General features: G+C 40.1%; 1 protein-coding gene across 4 annotated transcripts in view; it reads left to right on the top strand.

Moving 5' to 3' along the window:
* The window catches only part of dcaf6 (ddb1 and cul4 associated factor 6), a 91,021-nt gene that overhangs the window by 28,614 nt on the left and 37,445 nt on the right, over window positions 1–24,962 (top strand). For all 4 annotated transcript variants that reach the window (XM_063006588.1, XM_063006586.1, XM_063006587.1 and 1 more), the window contains exons 3-7: window positions 7,235–7,327; window positions 10,397–10,582; window positions 11,039–11,152; window positions 11,930–12,065; window positions 12,914–13,125. In XM_063006588.1, the coding sequence (XP_062862658.1) occupies window positions 7,235–7,327; window positions 10,397–10,582; window positions 11,039–11,152; window positions 11,930–12,065; window positions 12,914–13,125 (741 nt within the window). The remainder of the gene's footprint in view (window positions 1–7,234; window positions 7,328–10,396; window positions 10,583–11,038; window positions 11,153–11,929; window positions 12,066–12,913; window positions 13,126–24,962) is intronic.

Here is a 24,962-nt window from a genome sequence, read left to right as displayed (position 1 = left end):
TGTAGTGTTCATGCAGTGGCTGGCTTTGCGTGTATTTTGACAGCAGTGTTTGATTTTGAGCAAAGATAAAATAGTTTTGAGTTGATTGTTTGATTTTGCAAGACATGTCAGAGGTTTTGTGTTTATATATTTTATATGACATACAGTGATAAAACTGTGACAGCAGTTTAAATTTGAGGTCTGTTGTTTCTCTGATGAGACATTTGACAACACACTACATAATTTTATGTTTGACATTACAGTAGCATTTCCTAATAACTTAATTAATATTAGTCTAAATGAGCTTTATGAAAACAATAATAAAGTTAGATTGAAGTTAGGACCACTAAACATTAGATTGCTTTCATTTGTAAATGAAATACACGTCTTAATGGTTGTGGAGAAGAAGTAGCCACAATTTATGACAAAGACAATTTATGTAAAATGAACTCATATAACTAACTCATTTAAAGTCCTTGTTGCTGACATAGCTTTTATTTGATAAAACTAGTAGGTTTAATCTGATTACTATTTATCAACCCCCTGGTTCTTACTCAGAATTTCTGAATGAATTTGCTGATTTTCTTTCCAAATTAGTCGTATCAACTGAAAAGGCTTTAATTGTTTGATACTTTAATTAGTCATATCAACTGAAAAGGATACTTTAATATCAGTTATAAAAATAAATATGATCTGCTTAAAATTGCGTTTGATTCTATTTTAGAATCTATAGGTATTACCCAAAATTTAACAGGACCCACTCACTGCTGTAAACATACCTTAGACTTAATACTAACTTATGTATGGACATAAACAACCTGGTAGTTCTACCACAAAATGACTTGATTTCTGATCACTCCCTCCTAATATGTGAAGTTTTCCTGTCTAATAATGTACAGCGACTATATCGTTTTAAATCTAAGCTTACTATTACATCTGCAACTGCAGCAGCGTTTATAAACAGCCTATCGGAATGATCAATTATGCTACTATCAGAGCCTAAAGAGCTAGATCAGGCAACTCTAGAGTCCATATTCCGCACAACCTTACATAGTGTAGCCCCAGTTAAAACTAAATTGTTTAGTGAGAAAAAGCTTGCTCCATAGTACAAAGAACACACTTGTGCGCTAAAACAAGCAGCATGAAAATTAGAACACAAGTGGTGGCAGACTACACTGGAAGTGTATAAGATCTCATAGAAAGATGCTCTAACCAAGTATAAACATGCACTTATAAAAACTAAAGCTTCATATTTTTCTTACTTAATAAAGAATAATAAGAACAATCCTACATTCCTTTTGGAGACAGTGTCCAAACTAACTAAAAATGTCATTGAAACTGAATCCAATATACCAATTGACTGTATCAGCGATGAATTCTTTAATGATAAGATAAAAAAAAATACGACTTCAAAGTCAGAGTGTGTCACTTGCCAATGTTAAGTATCAATTCACTTTGAGCAGCATGGGTGATAATAGTGACTTATCTAACAAGATAATCCAACTAAGTTCCTTTAATCCAATCTCCCAAACTGTACTAACTGCGTTGATTAAATCATCAAAGCCATTGTCATGCATACTCGATCCTGTTCCAACTCATTTAATTAAAGATTTACTCCCAGCCATTGTAGAGCCCCTGCTTACTTTAATAAATGCATTCCTTAGCTTTGGGTACGTTGCTGTTATTAAACCCTGATTAAAAAACCTAATCTTGATCCACATGTTCTGTCTAATTATAGGCCAATTTTAAACTTTCCTTTTGTCTCCAAGATTCTAGAAAAAGCAGTTTCTAAACAGATATGTTTCAGTTACATGAAAACAGTATTCATGAAAATCTTTTAATCAGGATTTAGACCCAGACTGCATTAATTAGGTTAGTTAATGATTTATTAATGTCCTCTGATAATGGATGTGTCTCTTTTCTTGTTCTATTAGATCTTAGTGCAGCGTTTGATACTGTCGATCATAACATTTTACTGGATAGGTTAGAAAATACAGTAGGTGTTAATGGGCTTGCACTCTCTTTATAACTTCTCGGTTAGATTATTGTAATGCTCTTCTCACTGGATGGTCTGGTATAGTAATGCTGAAAAACTAATCCATGCGTTAATAACTTCTCGGTTAGATTATTGTAATGCTCTTCTCACTGGATGGTCTGGTAGATCCATAAACAAACTCCTGTTGATTCAAAATGCAGCAGTTCGAGTGCTAACCAGAACTGGAGGGTTTGATCATATTAATCCTGTTCTATAATTTCTACACTGGCTAGCAATTAAATTTTGCATTAATTACAAAATACTTTTCCTAACCTACAAAGCACTACATGGCCTGGCTCCACAGTATCTGAGTGAACTTATTGAGCACTACAACCCAGCACAGCTTTTGATTAGTCTTTCCAGACTAGGGGTGTGTGGCTCTGGTCCTGGAGGTCTGGGCAGTCTGGTGCTCTCATGTTTGTCAGATTTGCTGGCGCTGCGTGTTGGCTGATTTCTGGCCCTTAGGACCGGAGCTGCCCACCCCAAAAATAGACAAAGACGCAGAGCTTGGGGGTTCTTGGTCATAGAAACTTGTGGTGATCAGGGATGTTGGGTTGCTGTCGTTCTGCCTCTCTTGTCCAATCACTCAGGTTTGATGACGGTGGGGGAGGTGGCTTTATGACTTTGTTACCTGCTCGCTCTACCTTTTAGTTATGCTGTAATAATTAGGGGTGTTGGAGTCTCATGCTACTCTCAGCAAAACTCTTAACAATTTCCCATTTTAACTACTTTTTTGTTTTTTAGCCAGAGGTGGTTCTGATGGAAACCTGTTTATCCACCCAAGGTGGAAGACTATAAGTCAAGACTGCCGTGTCAACAATGCTGCTTCTGCTAGATATGACGGGACCCTGGCGTGTTTGCACCAAAAATGTCAAGAACTCACTGCAGACTTTAACACAGACTGGACTGAATAAAAAAGAACTCCAACTGTTTACATTATTAACTTTTTTTTTTAATGTATTTTTAGCTAGTTTTATTTTAGTTAATTTTAATTAATTTTAATTTTAATTTTAGTTCAATTTAATTTTGTGTGTTATTGTTTGATTTGTGTAAATCCTTGCTTGCTGAGTCTGGTTCCTCTCAAGGTTTCTTCCTGAATTTTTAGGGGAGTTTTCCTTGCCACTGTTGCCCTCGGCTTGCTCAACAAGGGGTTTTCGGTCTGTCAGTCATGGATTCTGTAAAGTTGCTTTGAGACAAAGTCTATTGTAAAAAGCACTATACAAATAAATTTGACTTAACAATAAAGGTACCTTTTAACACAGGTATTGTTTGCAGAATAATGCCCTGAAGTGCATATTGTGTTAAGAGAAGATCAGAGAAAATAATGAAACATTTAAATCAATTCTGTCTTTTCATTATTTGGGGTTAATTATTTTATTTGAGCGCACACATAAACCCCTTTAGAATAATGAATAAATTAGCTATTAGATTAATTGATTAATTGAAAAAGAAATAATCATTAGGTGCAGGCCTAGTAATTACACTAAATTCAATTAATTGAACATGATAAGGGATTGCCAACACCTGCCTATTTAAAGTCTCACTGTTGACAGTGCATATCAGAGCAAACTCCAAGCCATGGGGTCAAAGGAATTATCTGCAGACCTCAGAAACAGGATTGTGTCAAGGCATAGAGGCATCTGGAGAAGAGTACAGAAAAATTGCTGCAGCTTCACAGGTCCCAAAGAGCACAGCGGCCACCATCATTCTTAAATTGAAGATGTTTGGAACCACCAAAATCAGAATGATCGGGAAAGACGGGTCTTGGCCAAGGAGGTGAGCAGGAACCCAAGGGTCACTCTTGACAGCGCTCCAGTGTATCCTTTTGGAGATGGGAGAACCTATCAGAAGATCAACCATCCAGGCAGCACTCCACAAATCACGCCTTTATGGTGGAGTGGCCAGACGAAAGCCACTGCTTAGTAAAAGGTGCCAAAATTCACCTAGAGGACTCTCAAACCATGAGAAACAAGATTCTCTGTTCTGATGAAATCAAAATCGAACTTTTTGGCCTGAATACCAAGTGTCACGTCTGCAGGAAACCAGGCACCGCTCATCACCTGGCTAATGCCATCCCTACAGTGAAGCATGTCGGTGACAGCATCATGATGTGGGAATGTTTTTCAGCAGCGGGACCGGGGCGACTAGTCCTGATAGAGGGAAAGATGAATGCATCTACAGTAAGTACACCGAGATCCTGCTCCAGAGAGCTCTGGACCTCAGACTGGGCCGAAGGTTTATCTTCCAACATGTCAACGACCCAAATCACACAGCCAAGAGAACAAAGAAATGACCTCAGAGAAAGTCTGTGAATGTCCTTGAGTGGCCCAGTCAGAGCCCAGACCTGAATCCAATCAAACATCTGTGGAAGGAGCTGATAATGGCTGTGTACCAATGCTCCCCATCCAACCTGACAGAGCTTGCAAGGATATGCCAAGAAGAATGGGCAAAAAGCTTGTAGCTTCTTTCCCAAGATGCCTTGAAGCTGTAAATGCTGCCAAAGGTGCATCAACCAAGTATTAGGCTAAGGGTGTGTACAGATATGTAACCCCTAAATGAAAGATTTTTGTCAGTAAAATAAAATAGCATATTTTCTAAACCCTGTTTTCACTTCATAATTATTGGTGATTGTGTATAGATGTTTGAGGCAAAAACAGAACTCAATCTATTATACAGTAGAATGAGTCTGTAACGTAGTAAAACGTGGAAAAGGTGGTGGGGGGGGTTCTGGCTTACATGCATCTTAGCAACCAACTTGAACACCATCGCAGCCACCCACCAACACCCTAGCAATCACCTTGCAACATCATACTAACTCCTGTATACTGTATCAAGTCTGGAATGTTTGGTGTCATCGGGAAAGATGTGACTGTATACAGTTTTTGGATACGTACTTTCACACGAAAGCCCATTTTATTCTGTTTTTTTGCCTGTTTAATTTAATTTTATTTTTTGAAAGGCACGTCATTCTACATTCACACCCATTTATAACAAATGCACTGCCATTACCCATACTTCAAAGTATATTACAATCACTAATGTGACCAGAAGTGTTCACCTCCCGCATACATACATTCTGTCACTTACCTGAGCAAACATATTCATCCCCACATATATACATACAAACATAGTTTAATTCTTATTATTCCAATTATTTTTACACATTTTGTTTTCTTTTGCAATTTGTGAGATATTGACACTAAATTTACACTAAATTGTCCCACAATGATGACAACATGGCATGCATAAAGCTTTTGGATAAGCGCACTTATTTACATGTCATACCCGTTTTTGTCCTCTTTCTTTGTCTCATTCACGCTCATTAAATTTTTGAAAGACACATACATCTATTATCCCTTTGCTTGACCGATAGCTTGCACACACAGTCACACACCTGCCTGAGCAAAAATATTTATCCCCAGACTAACTGCATGCTTGCACACACACACACAGACACCTGCCCTGGCAAAAGTATTCAGACCGCCACCAAATACACAAAATCACTGATCTTAGCAAAAGTATTCACACCCCATCAGATATGTGCTTGTACACACACTCACCTGTCAGAGCACCAGTATTCACACATTTACAAAAATGTGCTTGCACAGACACAGTTACTTATCTAAGTATTTACATCCCTCCTCTCACATTCATACTTGCATACACCATAGCAGCCACCTAGAACACCATAGCATCTTTCTTCTAGCACCCTAGCAGCCACCTGAAACACCTTAGCAGACACCTAGCAACAGCATAGTCACACACACAATCACCTATCTAAGTAAATTATTCACAACTCCACCAAATATGTTATTTCACACACAATATCACATATCTCACAAAAAACATTCAACTCCCACATACCCCACCACTGCTAAGCTGCAACCACACTCCCAATTTCTTCAGGAAATAAACCTCTCTAGATTTTTCTAGAAATTTTTTTGCCCTTAGTGTAGTTAAACTACTATAGTGTTTTTCTTTTTTATCATAACATATTTTCACTGAAGTACATTATACACACTTTTCCCATGCTCTCTGTTTCTATGAAGCCATGTTGTTGTAGAGTGTGTAAAATAAGGCCTGGCATTGTCTTGCTGAAATAACCATGGTCTTCCCAGGAAAAGACGTTTAACTGATGGCAGCATAGGTCTCTCTAAAATCGCAGTGAATACCTACTTGTCAATGGGGACTTCATAGCATGCATCGGTTCCCATGGCAAGTCACTCATGCCATGGGAACCGATGCACCCCCATACCACTATAGATGTTGGCATTTGTACCATTTGCTGATAACAGTCTGGTTAGTACTTTTGTCATGGAGAATTTGATGTCTGTTTTTCTTAAAAACATGGTGAAACACTGACCTATTGTCTTGCTGAAATAACCATGGTCTTCCCAAGAAAAGACATCTAACTGATGGCAACATAGGTCTCTCTAAAATCTCATTGGACACCTACTTGTCAATGGTGGCTTCATATGCAAGTCACTCATGCCATGGGAACCGATGCACCCCCATACCACTACAGATGTGGGCATTTGTACCTTTTGCTGATAACAGTCTGGTTGGTACTTTTGTCATGACAGTCTTCATGTCTGTTTTTTCTTAAAAACACGATGAAACACGAACCCATTTGAAAACACACGTTTCCATTGTCTTTTGGTCTAAGTGAGATGACTTCAGGCCGGGAGAATTTGTCAGAGTTTCTGCATGTAGTCTTCCCTTCGTGAAATAGAGTTTTAGGTTGCATTTCTTGATGCAGTGCTGGACTGTATTAAGTGACAGTGGTTTTCCGAAGTACTCTTGAGTCCATGTGGCTATATTCATCACCAGAGCATGACAGTTTCTCATACAATGCCGCCTGAGGACTGGACGGTCACGCTCATTCAACAGTGATTACATGGACTAATTTTGTCTGAATTTTAGGAATTATTTCTCAGTGTATGGTAATGAAATATTGATTTCTATATTTTAATTAAGAGCTGATAATTTTTTAGGGGAGGAATTGTTTTTCATTCAAATCCAATGAGCTTTTTCTTTGTTCTTTTTGAAACTGCAGATTCAGAGGGGATTTTTTGCAGCAGGGTGCCATTCTATTTAGTTGTTCATTTTACTTTGGTAGACTGCTATTAGCTAGGATTGCTTTATGATGTGGTTATGGGACTGTTCTATCTTGAGTAATGTCAGTCAGGTTTTAACAGCCTGTTTCTTTGTCTTCAACAGGTTAATACCATATCATGGAGTGACACAGGGGAATACATTTTATCAGGATCTGATGACACACATTTGGTTATCACAAACCCATATAACAGAAAGGTAAGATTAGTCTTTTGTGTTTATTGGAGGTACATGATGTTCTGCAAAGCATACAGTGACTTAGACTATGACTTTCAAATTGCACAAGCATAGTGTAAGCTTTTTTTTGTCACAAGATTAATTTTTGCATCTAAACAAAGTCATAGCCATTCATAACCAAAACTTCAAAAAAAAAAGGTTGGCCATGTTATCTGAGTGGGAATGATTTCATTCTTTGTTAATTAGAGTATTAATAACCAGTTATCAGTTGTCGTATGGGTACATAAAAGGGCAGTAGGCATTTTCAGCTGTTTTATTTTATATTTTAAAAGGAATCAGTGGATGACTATGTGTCCTTCAGGAAGCGTGGGCTAGTCTCCAACCTCACAAACTAAAAATAGATTTTATGAGAACTTTGAAATAGGATAAAATATTATGCTTTTTGCAATCTTTCAATCTGCATAGTCTGGTTAGTAAATGGTAGTCTAATCACACACTGATTGATTACACACTGGCTTAACTGGACATACTGGACTACCTTAACTGCTGCATGGACATTGCTGTTCCAACCAAAACTGTATGCTGATTTGCATTGGATAACCTGCCATGTCAAGGTACTCCTGAACATGAAGAAAAGGGCTTTTAAAAACAAGAACCAGGAGGAGCCTAGGAGAGTACAGAAGGAGCTCAAAGTCTGCTTGAGTGAAGATGAAGGTGGAGCAGAAGCTGCAGGAGAACAACATTAGGGAGGTCTGGGATAGTATGAAGACCATTATAGGCTACAAGCAAAATAATGACAGAACATTAAATAGTAATGTGGAGAAAGCGAATCAGCTTAACCTCTGCTAGAACCTGTTTGATTGCTGTGTTACAGAACTAACTCCTAAAAACTTAACATTAGGTGGCTCCATGATAACGATGAAATTGGCAAAACTGCAGTTAGGGTTGTATAAAAACATCAGAACCAGAATTAGTTTTTTGCATTTTTACTCATACAAGGAATTTGACTTGGTGTGCTAAATGCCTGACATAGAAAAGATAAAAACTAGAAATATTAAATAATTTAAATTCTGTAGTAGAAAAAGAGTCCAGTGTGGATGTTCACAGTTATATGTTTAATGAGCAAATGTGCTGTGCAAATGAGCAGTTGTAGTGCACACACCATTTAATTGACAGTGACAGTGATTCATCACAAATGCATAAACGTTTTATTCAAAGATGTGCATTTTAAATCAATATGATGTGGACTGCGTATGATGAGGATTGAGAGTGGGATCACTGAGGATTTTCACTGGGGGGGGTCCAGGCCTTGATGAGCCCAGTTGCAGTGGGGAAGAAGGTGGTTTTGTGGCAGAAGGTTTTTATCAGTGTAGACCTCAGTCCATTGGCAGAAAGGAGAGGTTGACAAAATGTGTGTCCAGACTAGAAGGAATTAGCCATGACCTTTTCTGCTCACCCCAGTGTGCTGGAGGTGTGTAGATCCTGGAGAGATGTCAGGTTGCAGCCAATCACCTTCTCAGCAGAGTATAAGCTTTTAATAAAATGACTGAATCATCCAAAGCACACCTAAAACCTATTGATAAACACAGAACAGAATTAGTACAACAGCATGACTTTAGCTATAAATTCTATAAATATGATTTAAAAAAAAAACAGAAAGGGCCGCTCAGGTGGCGCAGCGGTAAAGTACGCTAGCACACCAGAGTTGGGGTTTTGAATACATCGTATCGAATCTCAGCTCTGCCTTCCTACTGGGCTGGGCGGCTGCATGAACAATGATTGGCTTTTGTTTATAGGGTTAGAGGGTAAAAAAGTCGGATCATAGGTCCTCATAACTGGTGCAACTGCGGCCCCTGCTGGCTGACTGATGGCGCCTGCACAGAGCTGAGGAATAATGCTGATGGGGGTGTGGCCCTCCGTACACAGTGCCCGTCAGTGTATGAACTCTGACTTGTGCAGGTGAAAAATGCAGTGTGTACTGACTATGTGCTGGAGGGGGCATATGTCAGTTGAGAGGCATCCTCAGTCAGCGGTGAAGGGTCGAATCAGTATAGAGGACGCAATCAGGGTAACTGGACACTACTAGATTAGGGGAGAAAAAGTGGGGAACAATAGAAAATTACAAAAACAAACAAACAAAAAAAATCAGAAAGGCAGTGTGACAACCTATGGTAAAGTGATTTACTTTGCAGTGAAGACCGTGTAAAAAATGTACAGTATACAAGTCAAAAGATTACATATGCTTTTCATATGCTTTTCTGCAACTGTTTTCTTCTTGTACATTTTAATTCAAATGACTTTATTGACTTTGTGTTCTTTATAATTATTTTATTCTTAGTATTCTCTGGGTGAAAAATATACATATAACAATATACAAACCCCATTTCCAGAAAATTGGGACACTTTCTAAAATCCAGTAAAAACTAAAAACTGTAATTTGTTAAATCGCTTAAAGTTTAATTTGACTAAAAGTAAAAAGAGAAGATTTTTTGTGTTTAATCAGATGCAAAGTAAGACTAACAGTCTGGATGGTTTTATTCATATTTGGCAAAGATTAATAAAACCAATGTCTATTTATCCCAAAAATAGGCTGAAAGGTGGACTCATCTGATTATGTTTTACAATGTTGTGAACAGTACATGGTGAAAGACTAAATTATTTGCAATACTGCATTAAGAAATGTTCTTTTTGATGTGGCAATTTTTTCCTGATGTTTGAAACAAAGTCGTGATCCACTACCCATTAATACTTGTAAGGACTGATCCTTTGCTGGATCCTCCCTTTATACCCAAACATGATTCCTCACCTGTTACTAGTTCATCTGGTGAAATAATTCATTATTGTGAAATAGATGACTTGAATATTCTATTAACATTTTAGTCTTATTTTGTCTTTGTCCCAGCATTTTGTAGTGTATTGCTGGCAACAAATTTTAAATGTTTTTTTTTACAAAATGCAGTGAAGCTGATCATTGAAAACATTGAAAATCTTTTATTTCTACTTTTGTCAGTAAACTGAAGATTCAAGAATATTAACAAATCATGTTCTAATGTTAATCTGATATTAATAACATCTTATACTCCTACTCAGGTCAAAACCACCATTCGCTCAGGTCACCGTGCTAACATCTTTAGTGCAAAATTCATGCCCCACACCAACGATCAGCAGATTGTGTCTTGCTCAGGAGATGGCATCATTTTTTTTACTCACACAGAGAGGAGTCAAGAAATCAACAGACAGTGCCAGATGACCTGCCACTATGGAACTGCCTATGAGGTAGAAAAATTAATCAATTCATAGTGTGCTTATAGTGTTACATTCTCACAGGCCCTGATTCTCTTGAGGAGACATTCTGTTTATCCTACAGCAATAAATACAACATTTATTATTTAAAGGACTGTGTAAAATCAATAAGAATTACTGTACAGATGAATTACTGTGTGCAAGTGGTTGAAACTTGTTATGGCCCAAATTAACGTCACCAAGGCATCCATATTCTATGGGGAAAATAATTAAACGGTGAGGAGGGAAAAAGCTATTTTTTGTGGAATTGGCTCTTGAAAACTATTCTGCACAGACAACCTAGTAACACTGCTAAATATATGATGTTTTATTCATTTTGGTAGATACGATAAAAGTGTAAATGAGTGAAGACATTTTAATAATATAAGCAAGTATTACTTTTTAAGGTGTATTACCACCTGGGAAAATTGATGTATTTCCTGTTTATAGATTATGACAGTTCCAAATGACCCCTACACCTTTCTGTCATGTGGGGAGGATGGTACAGTCAGGTGGTATGATCTGCGCACCAAGACCTGCTGCACAAAAGAGGACTGTAAAGATGTAAGAAGATTTTATAACATTGTGCTTTTGCTCTCTCATTTATAGTAGATGTAAATTATAGGATATGAAAGCCCTCCACAAAATCATAAAGATATACTGTATGGCTGGAAGGATGTTGTCACCTGGTTATTATCTTGTTGGTCGTGCCATCTCGAAAGTGTGGGTGTTAATATGGAGCTGCCCATGCAGCTTTGACAACCTCCACTTTTCTGGAAGGCTTTTTAGAAGATTTTAGAATTTAGAGACCTTGCTTTGTGCAAAGGGGCAAACTGTTGCTACAAAATTAGAAGCATATAATGTATTTTTGTTATTTAATTATAGCTGTTAGCATTACATTTATGGCATTTAGCAGATGGGGGCCTTGCTCAAGGGGCCAGCAGTAGCAACCTGGCAGTGGTGTGGCTTAAACCAGCGACTTTTTGATTACTAGTCCAGTACATTAACCACTAGGCTACAACTGCCCTACATTACATTTGCCTAAATCACCTGAACGGGAATCATTCGAATGGATGTCTACATACTGTTGGTACATATTTAGTTGTAAATATGTTGGAACATATTTATCTTTGTTTTGGCAGCATGTCTAGCTTTATGTCAGGACACATCTTGCTTTTCAGTTTTTCTTAATAAATGGGTCTTAATAGTTGATGTAATGCTTTTAGGAGAGGGAGCTTCTCTAATCTGAGGTCAGCTTTTCCATTAAGAGGCCCGTCTCTGTACTCATTTTATATTACTGTCTAGTATAACTATCAAATCTGTTTGGCTGTTTGTAATCAGGATATTTTAATTAATTGCCGGAGAGCTGCTACGTCCATAGCCATCTCTCCCCTGGTGCCATACTACCTTGCTGTGGGATGCTCAGATAGCTCAGTGAGAATCTACGACCGGCGAATGCTTGGCACTAAGGCTACAGGTGAGAACTTCACTTTTACATTAATTGAAAAAGTCGTAAAAGAAATCCACAATCGAACAGTACATCATATTAGGTAGGAGATATAGACCTTGGATTTGGAGTTTGAGGCTACGCTATCGTTCCACTGTTGGGCAAACTGGGCTGAGCTTAAGTGCCCGAGTAGTAATACGGCTTACTACCTGTTGGGAATTCTCATGTCTATATCACTTATGGTTTGGTCTGTTTGTTTGGTTTTAATAGAGAAAAAGAATAATGATAATTATAAGAAGAGCAAATAGAAGAAGAAAAAGTCTAACAAAAACATTTGGTGCTTGTATTGCTAAATACATTTTGATGTTTTAACAAAGTTCATTAAAAAATGGGACAAAAGAACAACCTTGGTATGTATATAGCTAAATGCTTATTCACCCTGAATTCTACAAATTGGTACATTCAAAATTGTACAAAATCTACACACAGATTTATGTTTGTACAACTAGGTCATGATGTACATGATTATGGATCAGGTTTTAATTTATCTGGATTATTTTCAATTGTATTTTTGTGTGGATATGCAGGGAGAAGTATTCAAAAACTTTGGATCTATAGCTGGCTTATCCTCCCTGTATGGAATCTAAAAACGGATTTTTATTAAGTTTCAGATGACATTCATTAAGTACAGTAATAAAATGCCAAATAGCTTTGATTGTGGTTAACAATTGGTACATCAAGCATAGGTCATATATTTATTTATTTTTTAACATAACAGAATACAATTAGTTAATAAACCAATTGCGTGAATACATGTAATGTTCCTATTATTAAAAACCTGTGTTCGAGAACTTAAACCTTAATTGCACTATTTATAGGTAACTACGTTGGTCGAGGGACTACAGGCATGTGTGTGTGGTTTGTCCCTCCCCACTTGTCCAACAAGTTATGCCGTGTGACTTCACTGTGCTACAGTGAAGATGGACAGGAAGTCCTGGTGAGCTACTCTTCTGATTACATCTACCTTTTCGACCCAAAAGATGACCAAGCTCGAGAGCTTAAGGGCCCATCAGCGGAGAGGAGAGAGGAGGTGAGGGGCAGCACTAAGATCACTTTCAAAGCTCACCAAACAGCGTTATACGAAGATTTATGTGCTTAAAGATGAACCTCCATGAGGTGATAAATGACGCATACAAACCCAATTCAGAAAAAGTTGGGAAAATATATAAAACACAGTGTTTTTTTACATTGACTTTTATTTAATTGCAGACAGTATGAACCCAACATATTTTATGTTTTGTCTGATTTCATTGACCTAATTTCATTTGTAGATATACATCCATTCATGCATTTCAGGCCTGCAAGACAATCCATAAAGGTTCGGATGATAAAGTATTTACCACCTTGTAATGTTGCCACCAAGGATGCAAAGCGATTAAGTACAGGGTTGTTGTTGTTGCATTTTTGGTTTAAAATTCTCCACACCTTTTTTTTAGCTTTTAGATGAATGACACATCTAAAAGAATTCTTGATGCAATGCTGTCTAAAGAATTGTGTTCAGCTTAGGCTTGCGTCATTGCCTTTTACACACTTAAATTCCTCTGGATTCCTTAAATCGTTTAATGATATTATGCACTGTAGAGGAAGAAATATGCAAATCTCTTAAACTTTTTCTTTGAGGAACATTTTTTAAAATGTATTAATGCATTTTCTCCCTTTTTCTCCTGATGTTAGTGTAGTCACTTTGTCTTTCGCTGCTGTGGATCCCTGATTGTGTTCAAGGAGGGTATATTACTGCTCATGTGGCCTCCGACGCGTGCGCGGTCCCATCTTTACGTCTGTGCTTTACAGGCACCTTGGTCTGCTTACCAGGGTCCTTGCACAGCGTTTGAAGACCCCACCCACATGGTCCAGTCATTTTCTCATCCAGCAGACACAGTGGCCAATTAGTGTCTGCTGCAGGCACTGCCAATTGTGCCCGCTAGATGGCGCCCAGCCGTGGGGTGTTTAGAATTTTAGCGCTGATGTGTTAGGAATATCCCGCTGCGCCACCTGGGTGCCTGAGGAACATTGTTTTTAAACTGTTCAATAATTTTCTCAAGTATTTGTTGACAAACTGTAGATGTTTAAAACCACATCATAATTTATTTTTTTCTTTATTACTAGCCCTAAATTGGTCCCCTCTTAACTTTTTTTGGATTTTGTTGCAGGCCTTAAATGCAAGAATGGATGTTTATTAAAGAATAAAATGAAGTTGACCAGCCAAAACATGAAATATATTGGGTTCATACTGTCTGAAATAAAATATAAGAAAGTATTATAATAATGTAATAATAATTTTTATAGTACTATAATAACATAATATACTGTAGTTATAGTACTGTATAATATGGTACTACTACCCCAAATCAAAAAAAGTTGGGACAGCATGGAAAATGCAAATAAAAGAAACACAGGGTTTCTTACATTTACTTTGACTTCTATTTCATTGCAGACAGGATGAACCTGAGATGTTTCATGTTTTGTCTGGTCAACTTCATTTCATTTATTAATAAACCTTCATTCCAGCATTTCAGGCCTGCAACACATTCCAAAAAAAGTTGGGACAGTAAAGCATTTTCCACTTTGTAATGTTGCCATTCCTTTTCACCAAGCAATTTAGTGTTTTGAGTTTTATTTTGTCCCATTCTTACTGCATACATGTCTTAAGATGTGCAACAGTACATGGTGGTCGTCGCATTTTTCGTTTCAACAATCTCCACACTTTCTCTATTGGGGACAGGTTAGGACTGCAGGTAGGCCAGTCCAGTATAACAACACCAAACCTATGCTTGTCTTTAAGAAAGTCAGAGAAATGTGTTTCCAAAGACAGAGAAAATACACAGTCATAAAAATTATATTCAACCCTCAATAGACAATAAGGATTTATTACTCTAAACTAAGCTTAGCTGGATTTAGCTGTAAATTAAGTCTTTATTAATTGAATTATATAGCAAACGAACAAGAAAAAATATTGTTGTTTTTTAGACTAGCCATGTCACAATTATCTAACCTAAATAATGGATATAAGATTTCCAAATCATTACACATTTATTGAGACGCCTTGGGTGTATTGTCTGGAATCTTGCCTAGCTGTTGGACACATCTGAAAGCAGTCACCAATCCTTCACCAATTTTCACAGTGGGTGCTAGATAGTGTAGCCTGCAGGCCCCTATTGGTCTCAGTTATCTCAATTAGACAACTGATCGTTGTTCCATGCTGAGAACTGGATTTATCAGGGTGGTGACCTTAATTCTGCAGAAGTCCTCTATGGTCCAGTCTGTATGGTCTTTTGCAGAATTCAGTCTGGCAGCAACCTGACACTCTCCATCCGCCAGTAAATATGGAATTTACAGTCTTTCATTTCTTTACTCTAAACCTTCCTTTGCACTATTTTGTCATGATCTATTTTTAATTCTATATTTATATTTACAAATGTATTTTTTTTTTTATTGTAGTTACTTTTGTGGTACTACAAGCATTAATTTGGTTCAGATGATTACTTAGTCAGTACCTCATGAAGTAGAATAATGTGTGCCTGTGTTGGAGTTTAACAGACACTGAAATAGAGTATGCAATTACTTACTTCAGCCTATCTTTTGCTGTTTACAATGTGTTGTGAAAACCATTGTCACATAACACAGCTTTCCGCTACATCAAGACATACAAACTGAAACTCTCTTATTCTTGTTGGGCACAGGACAGAGGTGAAGAGGCCCTTGTGGGTATCAGCCTTGGCAGCAGAAACTGCCTCTTGGAACGTGAAATGTAACCTCAATGGGGGGAAAGAAGCTGGTGCAGGAGGTACCGTCTAGATTTAGTTGTGCTCACCTGCGAACAGTGTGGGCTCTGGACCCGGGATCCTTGATGGTGGATGGTCTCTCTCCTACTCAGCAGTTGCACAGGGTGAGAGGCACCGGGCGAGTACAATTAAAAATGTTTTTCAGTAGACGAGAGAGTGGCCTCAATGCATCTTCAACTCACAAAAAGGAAAACTTTTTTTGTGCATATGTGCATAAGTAACACCATGTTTATACACAAGGTTGCTTATAAGTGTATTTGGTACCAGAGCACCTTGGGTCAAAGGTCAGTGATCGACTTTGTGGTCTTCTGACCTGAGGCCTTATGTTTCGGGAAAGAGAGGGGCTGAGCTGTCAAATGATCGCCATTTGGTGGGGAGTTTGATTAGTAGTTTGATGGCAGGCAAAACTACCAGACAGACCCGGTAGGCCCAAATGTGTAGTAAGGGTTTGCTGGGAAAGGCTGTTGGAGGACTCCCTCAGGATTCATTTCAACTCTCACCTCCAAGTGAGTAGGGTACTTGGGGTCTAAATGGACCCTGTTTAAGACCTTTATTGTGGAAGCGGCTGCATATACAGTGGGGTCAAAAAGTATTTAGTCAGCCACTGATTGTGCAGGTTCTCCTACTTAGAAAGATGAGAGAGGTCTGTAATTTTCATCATAGGTACACTTCAACTATGAGAGACAAAATGAGAAAAAAAATCCAGGAAATCACATTGTACGATTTTTAAAGACTTTATTTGTAAATTATGGTGGAAAATAAGTATTTGGTCACCCACAAACAAGCAAGATTTCTGGCTCTCACAGACCTGTAACTTCTTCTTTAAGAAGCTTTTCTGTCCTCCACTCGTTACCTGTATTAATGGCACCTGTTTGACCTCGTTATCTGTATAAAAGACACCTGTCCACAGCCTCAAACAGTCAGACTCCAAACTCAACCATGGACAAGACCAAAGAGCTGTCAAAGGACACCAGGAAGAAAATTGTAGACCTGCACGAGGCTGGGAAGAGTGAATCTACAATAGGCAAGCAGGTTGGTGTGAATAAATCAACTGTGGGAGCAATTGTAAGAAAATGGAAGACATACAAGACCATTGACAATCTCCCTTGGGGTCAAGATCTCATCCCGTGGGGTCAAAATAATCATGAGAACGGTGAGCAAAAATCCCAGAACTACACGGAGGGACCTGATGAATGACCTGCAGAGAGCTGGGACCAAAGTACCAAGGCTACCATCAGTAAAACACTACGCCAAGAGGGACTCAAATCCTGCAGTGCCAGGCGTGTCCCCCTGCTTAAGCCAGTACATGTCCAGGCCCATCTGAAGTTTGCCAGAGAGCATATGGATGATCCAGAAGAGGATTGGGAGAATATCATGTGGTCAGATGAAACCAAAATGGAACTTTTTGGTAAAAACTCAACTCGTCGTGTTTGGAGGAAGAAGAAGAACCCAAGAACACCATACCTACTGTGAAGCATGGGGGTGGAAACATCATGCTTTGGGGCTGTTTTTCTGCAAAAGGGACAGGACGACTGATCCGTGTTAAGGGAAGAATGAACGGGGCCATGTATCGTGAGATTTTAAGCCAAAACCTCCTTCCATCAGTGAGAGCATTGAAGATGGAACGTGGCTGGGTCTTCCAGCATGACAATGATCCCAAACACACCGCTCGGGCAATGAAGGAGTGGCTCCGTAAAAAGCATTTCAAGGTCCTGGAGTGGCCTAGCCAGTCTCCAGACCTTAACCCCATAGAAAATTTGTGGAGTCCGTGTTGCCCAGCGACAGCCCCAAAACATCACTGCTCTAGAGGAGATCTGCATGGAGGAATGGGCCAAAATACCAGCTACAGTGTGTGCAAACCTGGTGAAGACTTACAGGAAACGTTTGACCTTTGTCATTGCGAACAAAGGTTATGTTACAAAGTATTGAGTTGAACTTTTGTTATTGACCAAATACAAAAAAATTCTTTAAAAATCCTACAATGTGATTTCCTGAGTTTTTTTTCCCTCATTTTGTCTCTCATAGTTGAAGTGTACCTATGATGAAAATTACAGACCTCTCTCATCTTTCTAAGTAGGAGAACTTGCACAATCAGTGGCTGACTAAATACTTTTTGACCCCACTGTAGCTATGGTGGCAACCCAATGACCCAATGGTGGACACCAGTGGTGAGGAAAACTGTCAAGTGGAAAAAGGAGGCTTTCCGAGCTTGGCTAGCTTGGAGAAATCTGATTCAGCCAATGGGTACTGGCAGGCCAAAAAGGCTGTGGCAGTTGCAGAAGTTTGGAAAGGCCATGGAAAATGACTTTCAGGCAGCCTTAAAGGTGTTCTGGTAAACACTACTGAAACTCAGGAGGGAAAGTTTTGGGACACTGTCCAAGCTGTGCTCTGCAAGGTGAAACTCTAAACTCAACCCGAGAGACATGACTCCTGGGCAGAAGGTAGGGCAGAGGAGTCTGGGGTGTTTCCATTTCCTTGGCTGAAGTCGCAGAGATAGTTGAAAAGCTCCACAGTGGCAGGGCCCTTGGAGTAGGTGAATTGCTGAAGGCCCTCGATTTTTGTGGACTATCTTGGCTGACATGCCTCTACAATATTACATGAACAGCGTAAACAGTACCAAACTGTAGCCTGTTTCTCAGGTCTGTCTTCACCTAATCATATACAGGGGTTGGACAAAATAACTGAAACACCTGTCATTTTAGTGTGGTAGGTTTCATGGCTGAATTGGACCAGTCTGGTGGCCAATCTTCATTAATTGCACATTGCACCAGTAAGAGCAGAGTGTGAAGGTTTAATTAGCAGGGTAAGAGCACAGTTTTGCTCAAAATATTGCAATGCACACAACATTATGGGTGACATACCAGAGTTCAAAAGAGGACAAATTGTTGGTGCACGTCTTGCTGGCGCATCTGTGACCAAGACAGCAAGTCTTTGTGATGTATCAAGAGCCACGGTATCCAGGGTAATGTCAGCATACCACCAAGAAGGACAAACCACATCCAACAGGATTAACTGTGGACGCAAGAGGAAGCTGTCTGAAAGGGATGTTCGGGTGCTAACCCGGATTGTATCCAAAAAACATAAAACCACGGCTGCCCAAATCACGGCAGAATTAAATGTGCATCTCAACTCTCCTGTTTCCACCAGAACTGTCCGTCGGGAGCTCCACAGGGTCAATATACACGGCCGGGCTGCTATAGCCAAACCTTTGGTCACTCGTGCTAATGCCAAACGTCGGTTTCAATGGTGCAAGGAGCGCAAATCTTGGGCTGTGGACAATGTGAAGCATGTATTGTTCTCTGATGAGTCCACCTTTACTGTTTTCCCCACATCCGGGAGAGTTACGGTGTGGAGAAGCCCCAAAGAAGCGTACCACCCAGACTGTTGCATGCCCAGAGTGAAGCATGGGGGTGGATCAGTGATGGTTTGGGCTGCCATATCATGGCATTCCCTTGGCCCAATACTTGTGCTAGATGGGCGCGTCACTGCCAAGGACTACCGAACCATTCTGGAGGACCATGTGCATCCAATGGCGGTGCCGTGTATCAGGATGACAATGCACCAATACACACAGCAAGACTGGTGAAAGATTGGTTTGATGAACATGAAAGTGAAGTTGAACATCTCCCATGGCCTGCACAGTCACCAGATCTAAATATTATTGAGCCACTTTGGGGTGTTTTGGAGAAGCGAGTCAGGAAACGTTTTCCTCCACCAGCATCACGTAGTGACCTGGCCACTATCCTGCAAGAAGAATGGCTTAAAATCCCTCTGACCACTGTGCAGGACTTGTATATGTCATTTCCAAGACGAATTGACGCTGTATTGGCCGCAAAAGGAGGCCCTACACCATACTAATAAATTATTGTGGTCTAAAACCAGGTGTTTCAGTTATTTTGTCCAACCCCTGTATATATACAGTGTATCACAAAAGTGAGTACACCCCTCACATTTCTGCAAATATTTCATTATATCTTTTCATGGGACAACACTATAGACATGAAACTTGGATCTAACTTAGAGTAGTCAGTGTACAACTTGTATAGCAGTGTAGATTTACTGTCTTCTGAAAATAACTCAACACACAGCCATTAATGTCTAAATAGCTGGCAACATAAGTGAGTACACCCCACAGTGAACATGTCCAAATTGTGCCCAAAGTGTCAATATTTTGTGTGACCACCATTATTATCCAGCACTGCCTTAACCCTCCTGGGCATGGAATTCACCAGAGCTGCACAGGTTGCTACTGGAATCCTCTTCCACTCCTCCATGATGACATCACGGAACTGGTGGATGTTAGACACCTTGAACTCCTCCACCTTCCACTTGAGGATGTGCCACAGGTGCTCAATTGGGTTTAGTCCATCACCTTTATCTTCAGCTTCCTCAGCAAGGCAGTTGTCATCTTGGAGGTTTTGTTTGGGGTCGTTATCCTGTTTGAAAACTGCCATGAGGCCCAGTTTTCGAAGGGAGGGGATCATGCTCTGTTTCAGAATGTCACAGTACATGTTGGAATTCATGTTTCCCTCAATGAACTGCAGCTCCCCAGTGCCAGCAACACTCATGCAGCCCAAGACCATGATGCTACCACCACCATGCTTGACTGTAGGCAAGATACAGTTGTCTTGGTACTTCTCACCAGGGCGCCGCCACACATGCTGGACACCATCTGCGCCAAACAAGTTTATCTTGGTCTCGTCAGACCACAGGGCATTCCAGTAATCCATGTTCTTGGACTGCTTGTCTTCAGCAAACTGTTTGCGGGCTTTCTTGTGTGTCAGCTTCCTTCTGGGATGACGACCATGCAGACCGAGTTGATGCAGTGTGCGGCGTATGGTCTGAGCACTGACAGGCTGACCTCCCACGTCTTCAACCTCTGCAGCAATGCTGGCAGCACTCGTGTCTATTTTTTAAAGCCAACCTCTGGATATGACGCCGAACACGTGGACTCAACTTCTTTGGTCGACCCTGGCGAAGCCTGTTCCGAGTGGAACCTGTCCTGGAAAACCGCTGTATGACCTTGGCCACCATGCTGTAGCTCAGTTTCAGGGTGTTAGCAATGTTCTTATAGCCCATGCCATCTTTGTGGAGAGCAACAATTCTATTTCTCACATCCTCAGAGAGTTCTTTGCCATGAGGTGCCATGTTGAATATCCAGTGGCCAGTATGAGAGAATTGTACCCAAAACACCAAATTTAACAGACTGAGGACACCACTCAACTGACTTGCGCCCCCTCCGGCACGCAATCAGTACAGCCTGCATTTTTCACCTGCACGAGCCGAGTTCATACACCGAGAGGCACTGTCTACTGAGGGCCACACCCCCCTCAATGTTAATCCTCAGCCCTGTGCAGGCGCCGTCAGTCAACCAGCAGGGGCCGCAGTCGCACCAGTTATGAGGACCTATGCTCCGACTCTACCCCTAACCCTGAACAACAGCCAAACGTTGTTCATACTGCAGCCCAACCCAGTCGGAAAGGCAGAGCTGAGTTTCGATACGATGCATCTAGAAACCCAACTCTGGGTTTCCCGCTGCGCCACCTGAGCGGCGAATCACATCATTATTTAGTTGTTTCACCTCATTACTAGCCCTAAATTGCCCCCGTCCTAATTTTTTTTGGAATGTGTTGCAGACCTAAAATGCAGGAATGGATGTTTATTAATAAATGAAATGAAGTTGAGCAGATAAAACATGAAATATCTCAGGTTCATCCTGTCTGCAATCAAATAAAAGTCAAAGTAAGTGTAAGGAGCTTTGCATTTTTATTTTATTTGCATTTTCCATACTGTCCCAACTTTTTCTGATTTGGGGTTGTAGATTATGCTGGTAAAACTGCAACAGTTAATATCCTCAGTTCCCAAATTATTAAAAAGTGTAATTAATAGGAAAGATGACATAACACAGGTAATTTTCCAAAATATGTTTAAGGCATCCTTTTAAATTTGTTTATATTAATGGAATACAGTTGTGGGTCAGTGTAGCTATTTGTACCATTCTTCTCTATATAATAGTTTCAGATTGCATTACGCAGACAGCTTTTTTTACTTGTGCCAACTGAGCGCTTAAAGGTCATGCACATTCAACTGTGCCCTACATTAACTAAGAATTTTTCTGTATTCCCTGCATTTCTCACAATATTAAGTATGGTCAGTGGTTAAAGACCTAAATGATTCGCTTTTGTGTTAAGAAAAGTTATTTTTTTAACTGATTGAGCTGGTCAGCTAAAACATCAAAACTTGTCATCTAAAACATCAAAAGTCATTTCTTTGTACTTTACAAAATAATTATTAAATCTGGATTCCTGTTTTTATCACATTTATGATTTTACTTTTTGGATTACATTTTTCACCTCAAAATGGGAACACTTTTTCCTGATATTTGAGTTCAGGTGTTTTAGCCACACATATTTTGTTAACAGGTGAATATAACATGAAACTAATCATATAGACTGCAGAGGTCACTAACAGGCGGACCGCGGTCCGGGTCCGGACCCAGAAGCTGTCCCATACGGACCCGGACCTACAGCCAAAACAGAAAGTTATGATTTGAAACCTGACGGAGCGCTTCTATTTTAACCGGCGCAGCTTCTGTACCATTTACGGTAGCGGTTTAGTGGATGAGAAAACGCACAGACACCAGAGATCACGTGACACCACTCAGCCAATCAAGTCTGTGCATTCCAGTCGGTAAACACTGCAACTCTACAGATGAGAGAGTTAGAGGCGAGTTACATGTGAAAAGACGGTGGAAAGAAAAAGAAAGATAGCGAACGTAGAACAAACGAAGGGAGAGATACAGACGACCGTGCCGGAGAAAGTTGAGAAAAGACGAGTGAGACAGGAGACAAATGACGCTCTCCAAAAAAGAAACGTGTACAGCGAAATTACAGCATTTAATCCGTGATGGAGAGACTCATCTCTGTTCTTACTTCCCACTGGAGCACAATTTATTTTTATTTTCTCCTAATTTGATAAGAGAAAGGTTTGATAAGGTGGGGTGGTCCGGGTCCTCTCTGTGTGCATGTTCTCCCCGTGTCTGCATGGGTTTACTTCGGTGCTCCGGTTTCCTCCCACAGTACAAAGACGTGCAAGTGAGGTGAATTGGAGACACTGAATTGTCCATGACTGTGTTGGATATAAACTTGTGAACTGATGAGTCTTGTGTAATAAGTAACTACCGTTCCTGTCATGAATGTAACCAAAGTGTAAAACATGACGTTATAATCCTAATAAACAAACAGACATTTGATTTGACAGTCAGTTATTGATTACATGCAGATGTTGATACAACTACTAGGCTACTTATATATAATATATATCAATATATATATATTATATGTTATGCAGTGATAGCTCAGTGGTTAAGGTACTGGACTAATAAACAAGGTTGCCGGTTCAAGCCCCACCACCACCAAGTTGCCACTGTTGGGTCCCTGAGTAAGGCCCTTAACCCTCAGTTGCTCATTGTGTAAGTCGCTTTGGATAAAAGTGTCCCCTAAATGCTATATATATATATATATATATATATATATATATATATATATATATATATATACTGTATATATATATATATATACTGTATATATATATACAGGGGTTGGACAAAATAACTGAAACACCTGGTTTTAGACCACAATAATTTATTAGTATGGTGTAGGGCCTCCTTTTGCGGCCAATACAGCGTCAATTCGTCTTGGAAATGACATATACAAGTCCTGCACAGTGGTCAGAGGGATTTTAAGCCATTCTTCTTGCAGGATAGTGGCCAGGTCACTACGTGATGCTGGTGGAGGAAAACGTTTCCTGACTCGCTTCTCCAAAACACCCCAAAGTGGCTCAATAATATTTAGATCTGGTGACTGTGCAGGCCATGGGAGATGTTCAACTTCACTTTCATGTTCATCAAACCAATCTTTCACCAGTCTTGCTGTGTGTATTGGTGCATTGTCATCCTGATACACGGCACCGCCATTGGATGCACATGGTCCTCCAGAATGGTTCGGTAGTCCTTGGCAGTGACGCGCCCATCTAGCACAAGTATTGGGCCAAGGGAATGCCATGATATGGCAGCCCAAACCATCACTGATCCACCCCCATGCTTCACTCTGGGCATGCAACAGTCTGGGTGGTACGCTTCTTTGGGGCTTCTCCACACCGTAACTCTCCCGGATGTGGGGAAAACAGTAAAGGTGGACTCATCAGAGAACAATACATGTTTCACATTGTCCACAGCCCAAGATTTGCACTCCTTGCACCATTGAAACCGACGTTTGGCATTGGCACGAGTGACCAAAGGTTTGGCTATAGCAGCCCGGCCGTGTATATTGACCCTGTGGAGCTCCCGACGGACAGTTCTGGTGGAAACAGGAGAGTTGAGGTGCACATTTAATTCTGCCGTGATTTGGGCAGCCGTGGTTTTATGTTTTTTGGATACAATCCGGGTTAGCACCCGAACATCCCTTTCAGACAGCTTCCTCTTGCGTCCACAGTTAATCCTGTTGGATGTGGTTTGTCCTTCTTGGTGGTATGCTGACATTACCCTGGATACCGTGGCTCTTGATACATCACAAAGACTTGCTGTCTTGGTCACAGATGCGCCAGCAAGACGTGCACCAACAATTTGTCCTCTTTTGAACTCTGGTATGTCACCCATAATGTTGTGTGCATTGCAATATTTTGAGCAAAACTGTGCTCTTACCCTGCTAATTGAACCTTCACACTCTGCTCTTACTGGTGCAATGTGCAATTAATGAAGATTGGCCACCAGACTGGTCCAATTTAGCCATGAAACCTACCACACTAAAATGACAGGTGTTTCAGTTATTTTGTCCAACCCCTGTATATATACTGTATATATAGTTAAACATTCCGGACCTTTGCTTCAAGAAATTTTCCCTAACTGGACCTCTTCAAATTTTAGTTGAATACCCCTGATATAGAGTAAGCAATATGCTTTTAACTTCTTAAAACTTTTCACAACAGTTTGGGGAAGGTTCTGTGCTCCTATAAACAAATAGAGGTCCCCAAAGGAGTTTGTAGTCCGCAGAGAGCCCTTACCTCAAGCCATTTAATCACCTTTAAG

Source organism: Trichomycterus rosablanca, chromosome 12 (genome assembly GCF_030014385.1).
Source record: "Trichomycterus rosablanca isolate fTriRos1 chromosome 12, fTriRos1.hap1, whole genome shotgun sequence".
Classification (NCBI taxonomy): Eukaryota; Metazoa; Chordata; class Actinopteri; order Siluriformes; family Trichomycteridae; genus Trichomycterus; species Trichomycterus rosablanca.
This window is presented reverse-complemented; position numbering and strand designations above follow the sequence as displayed.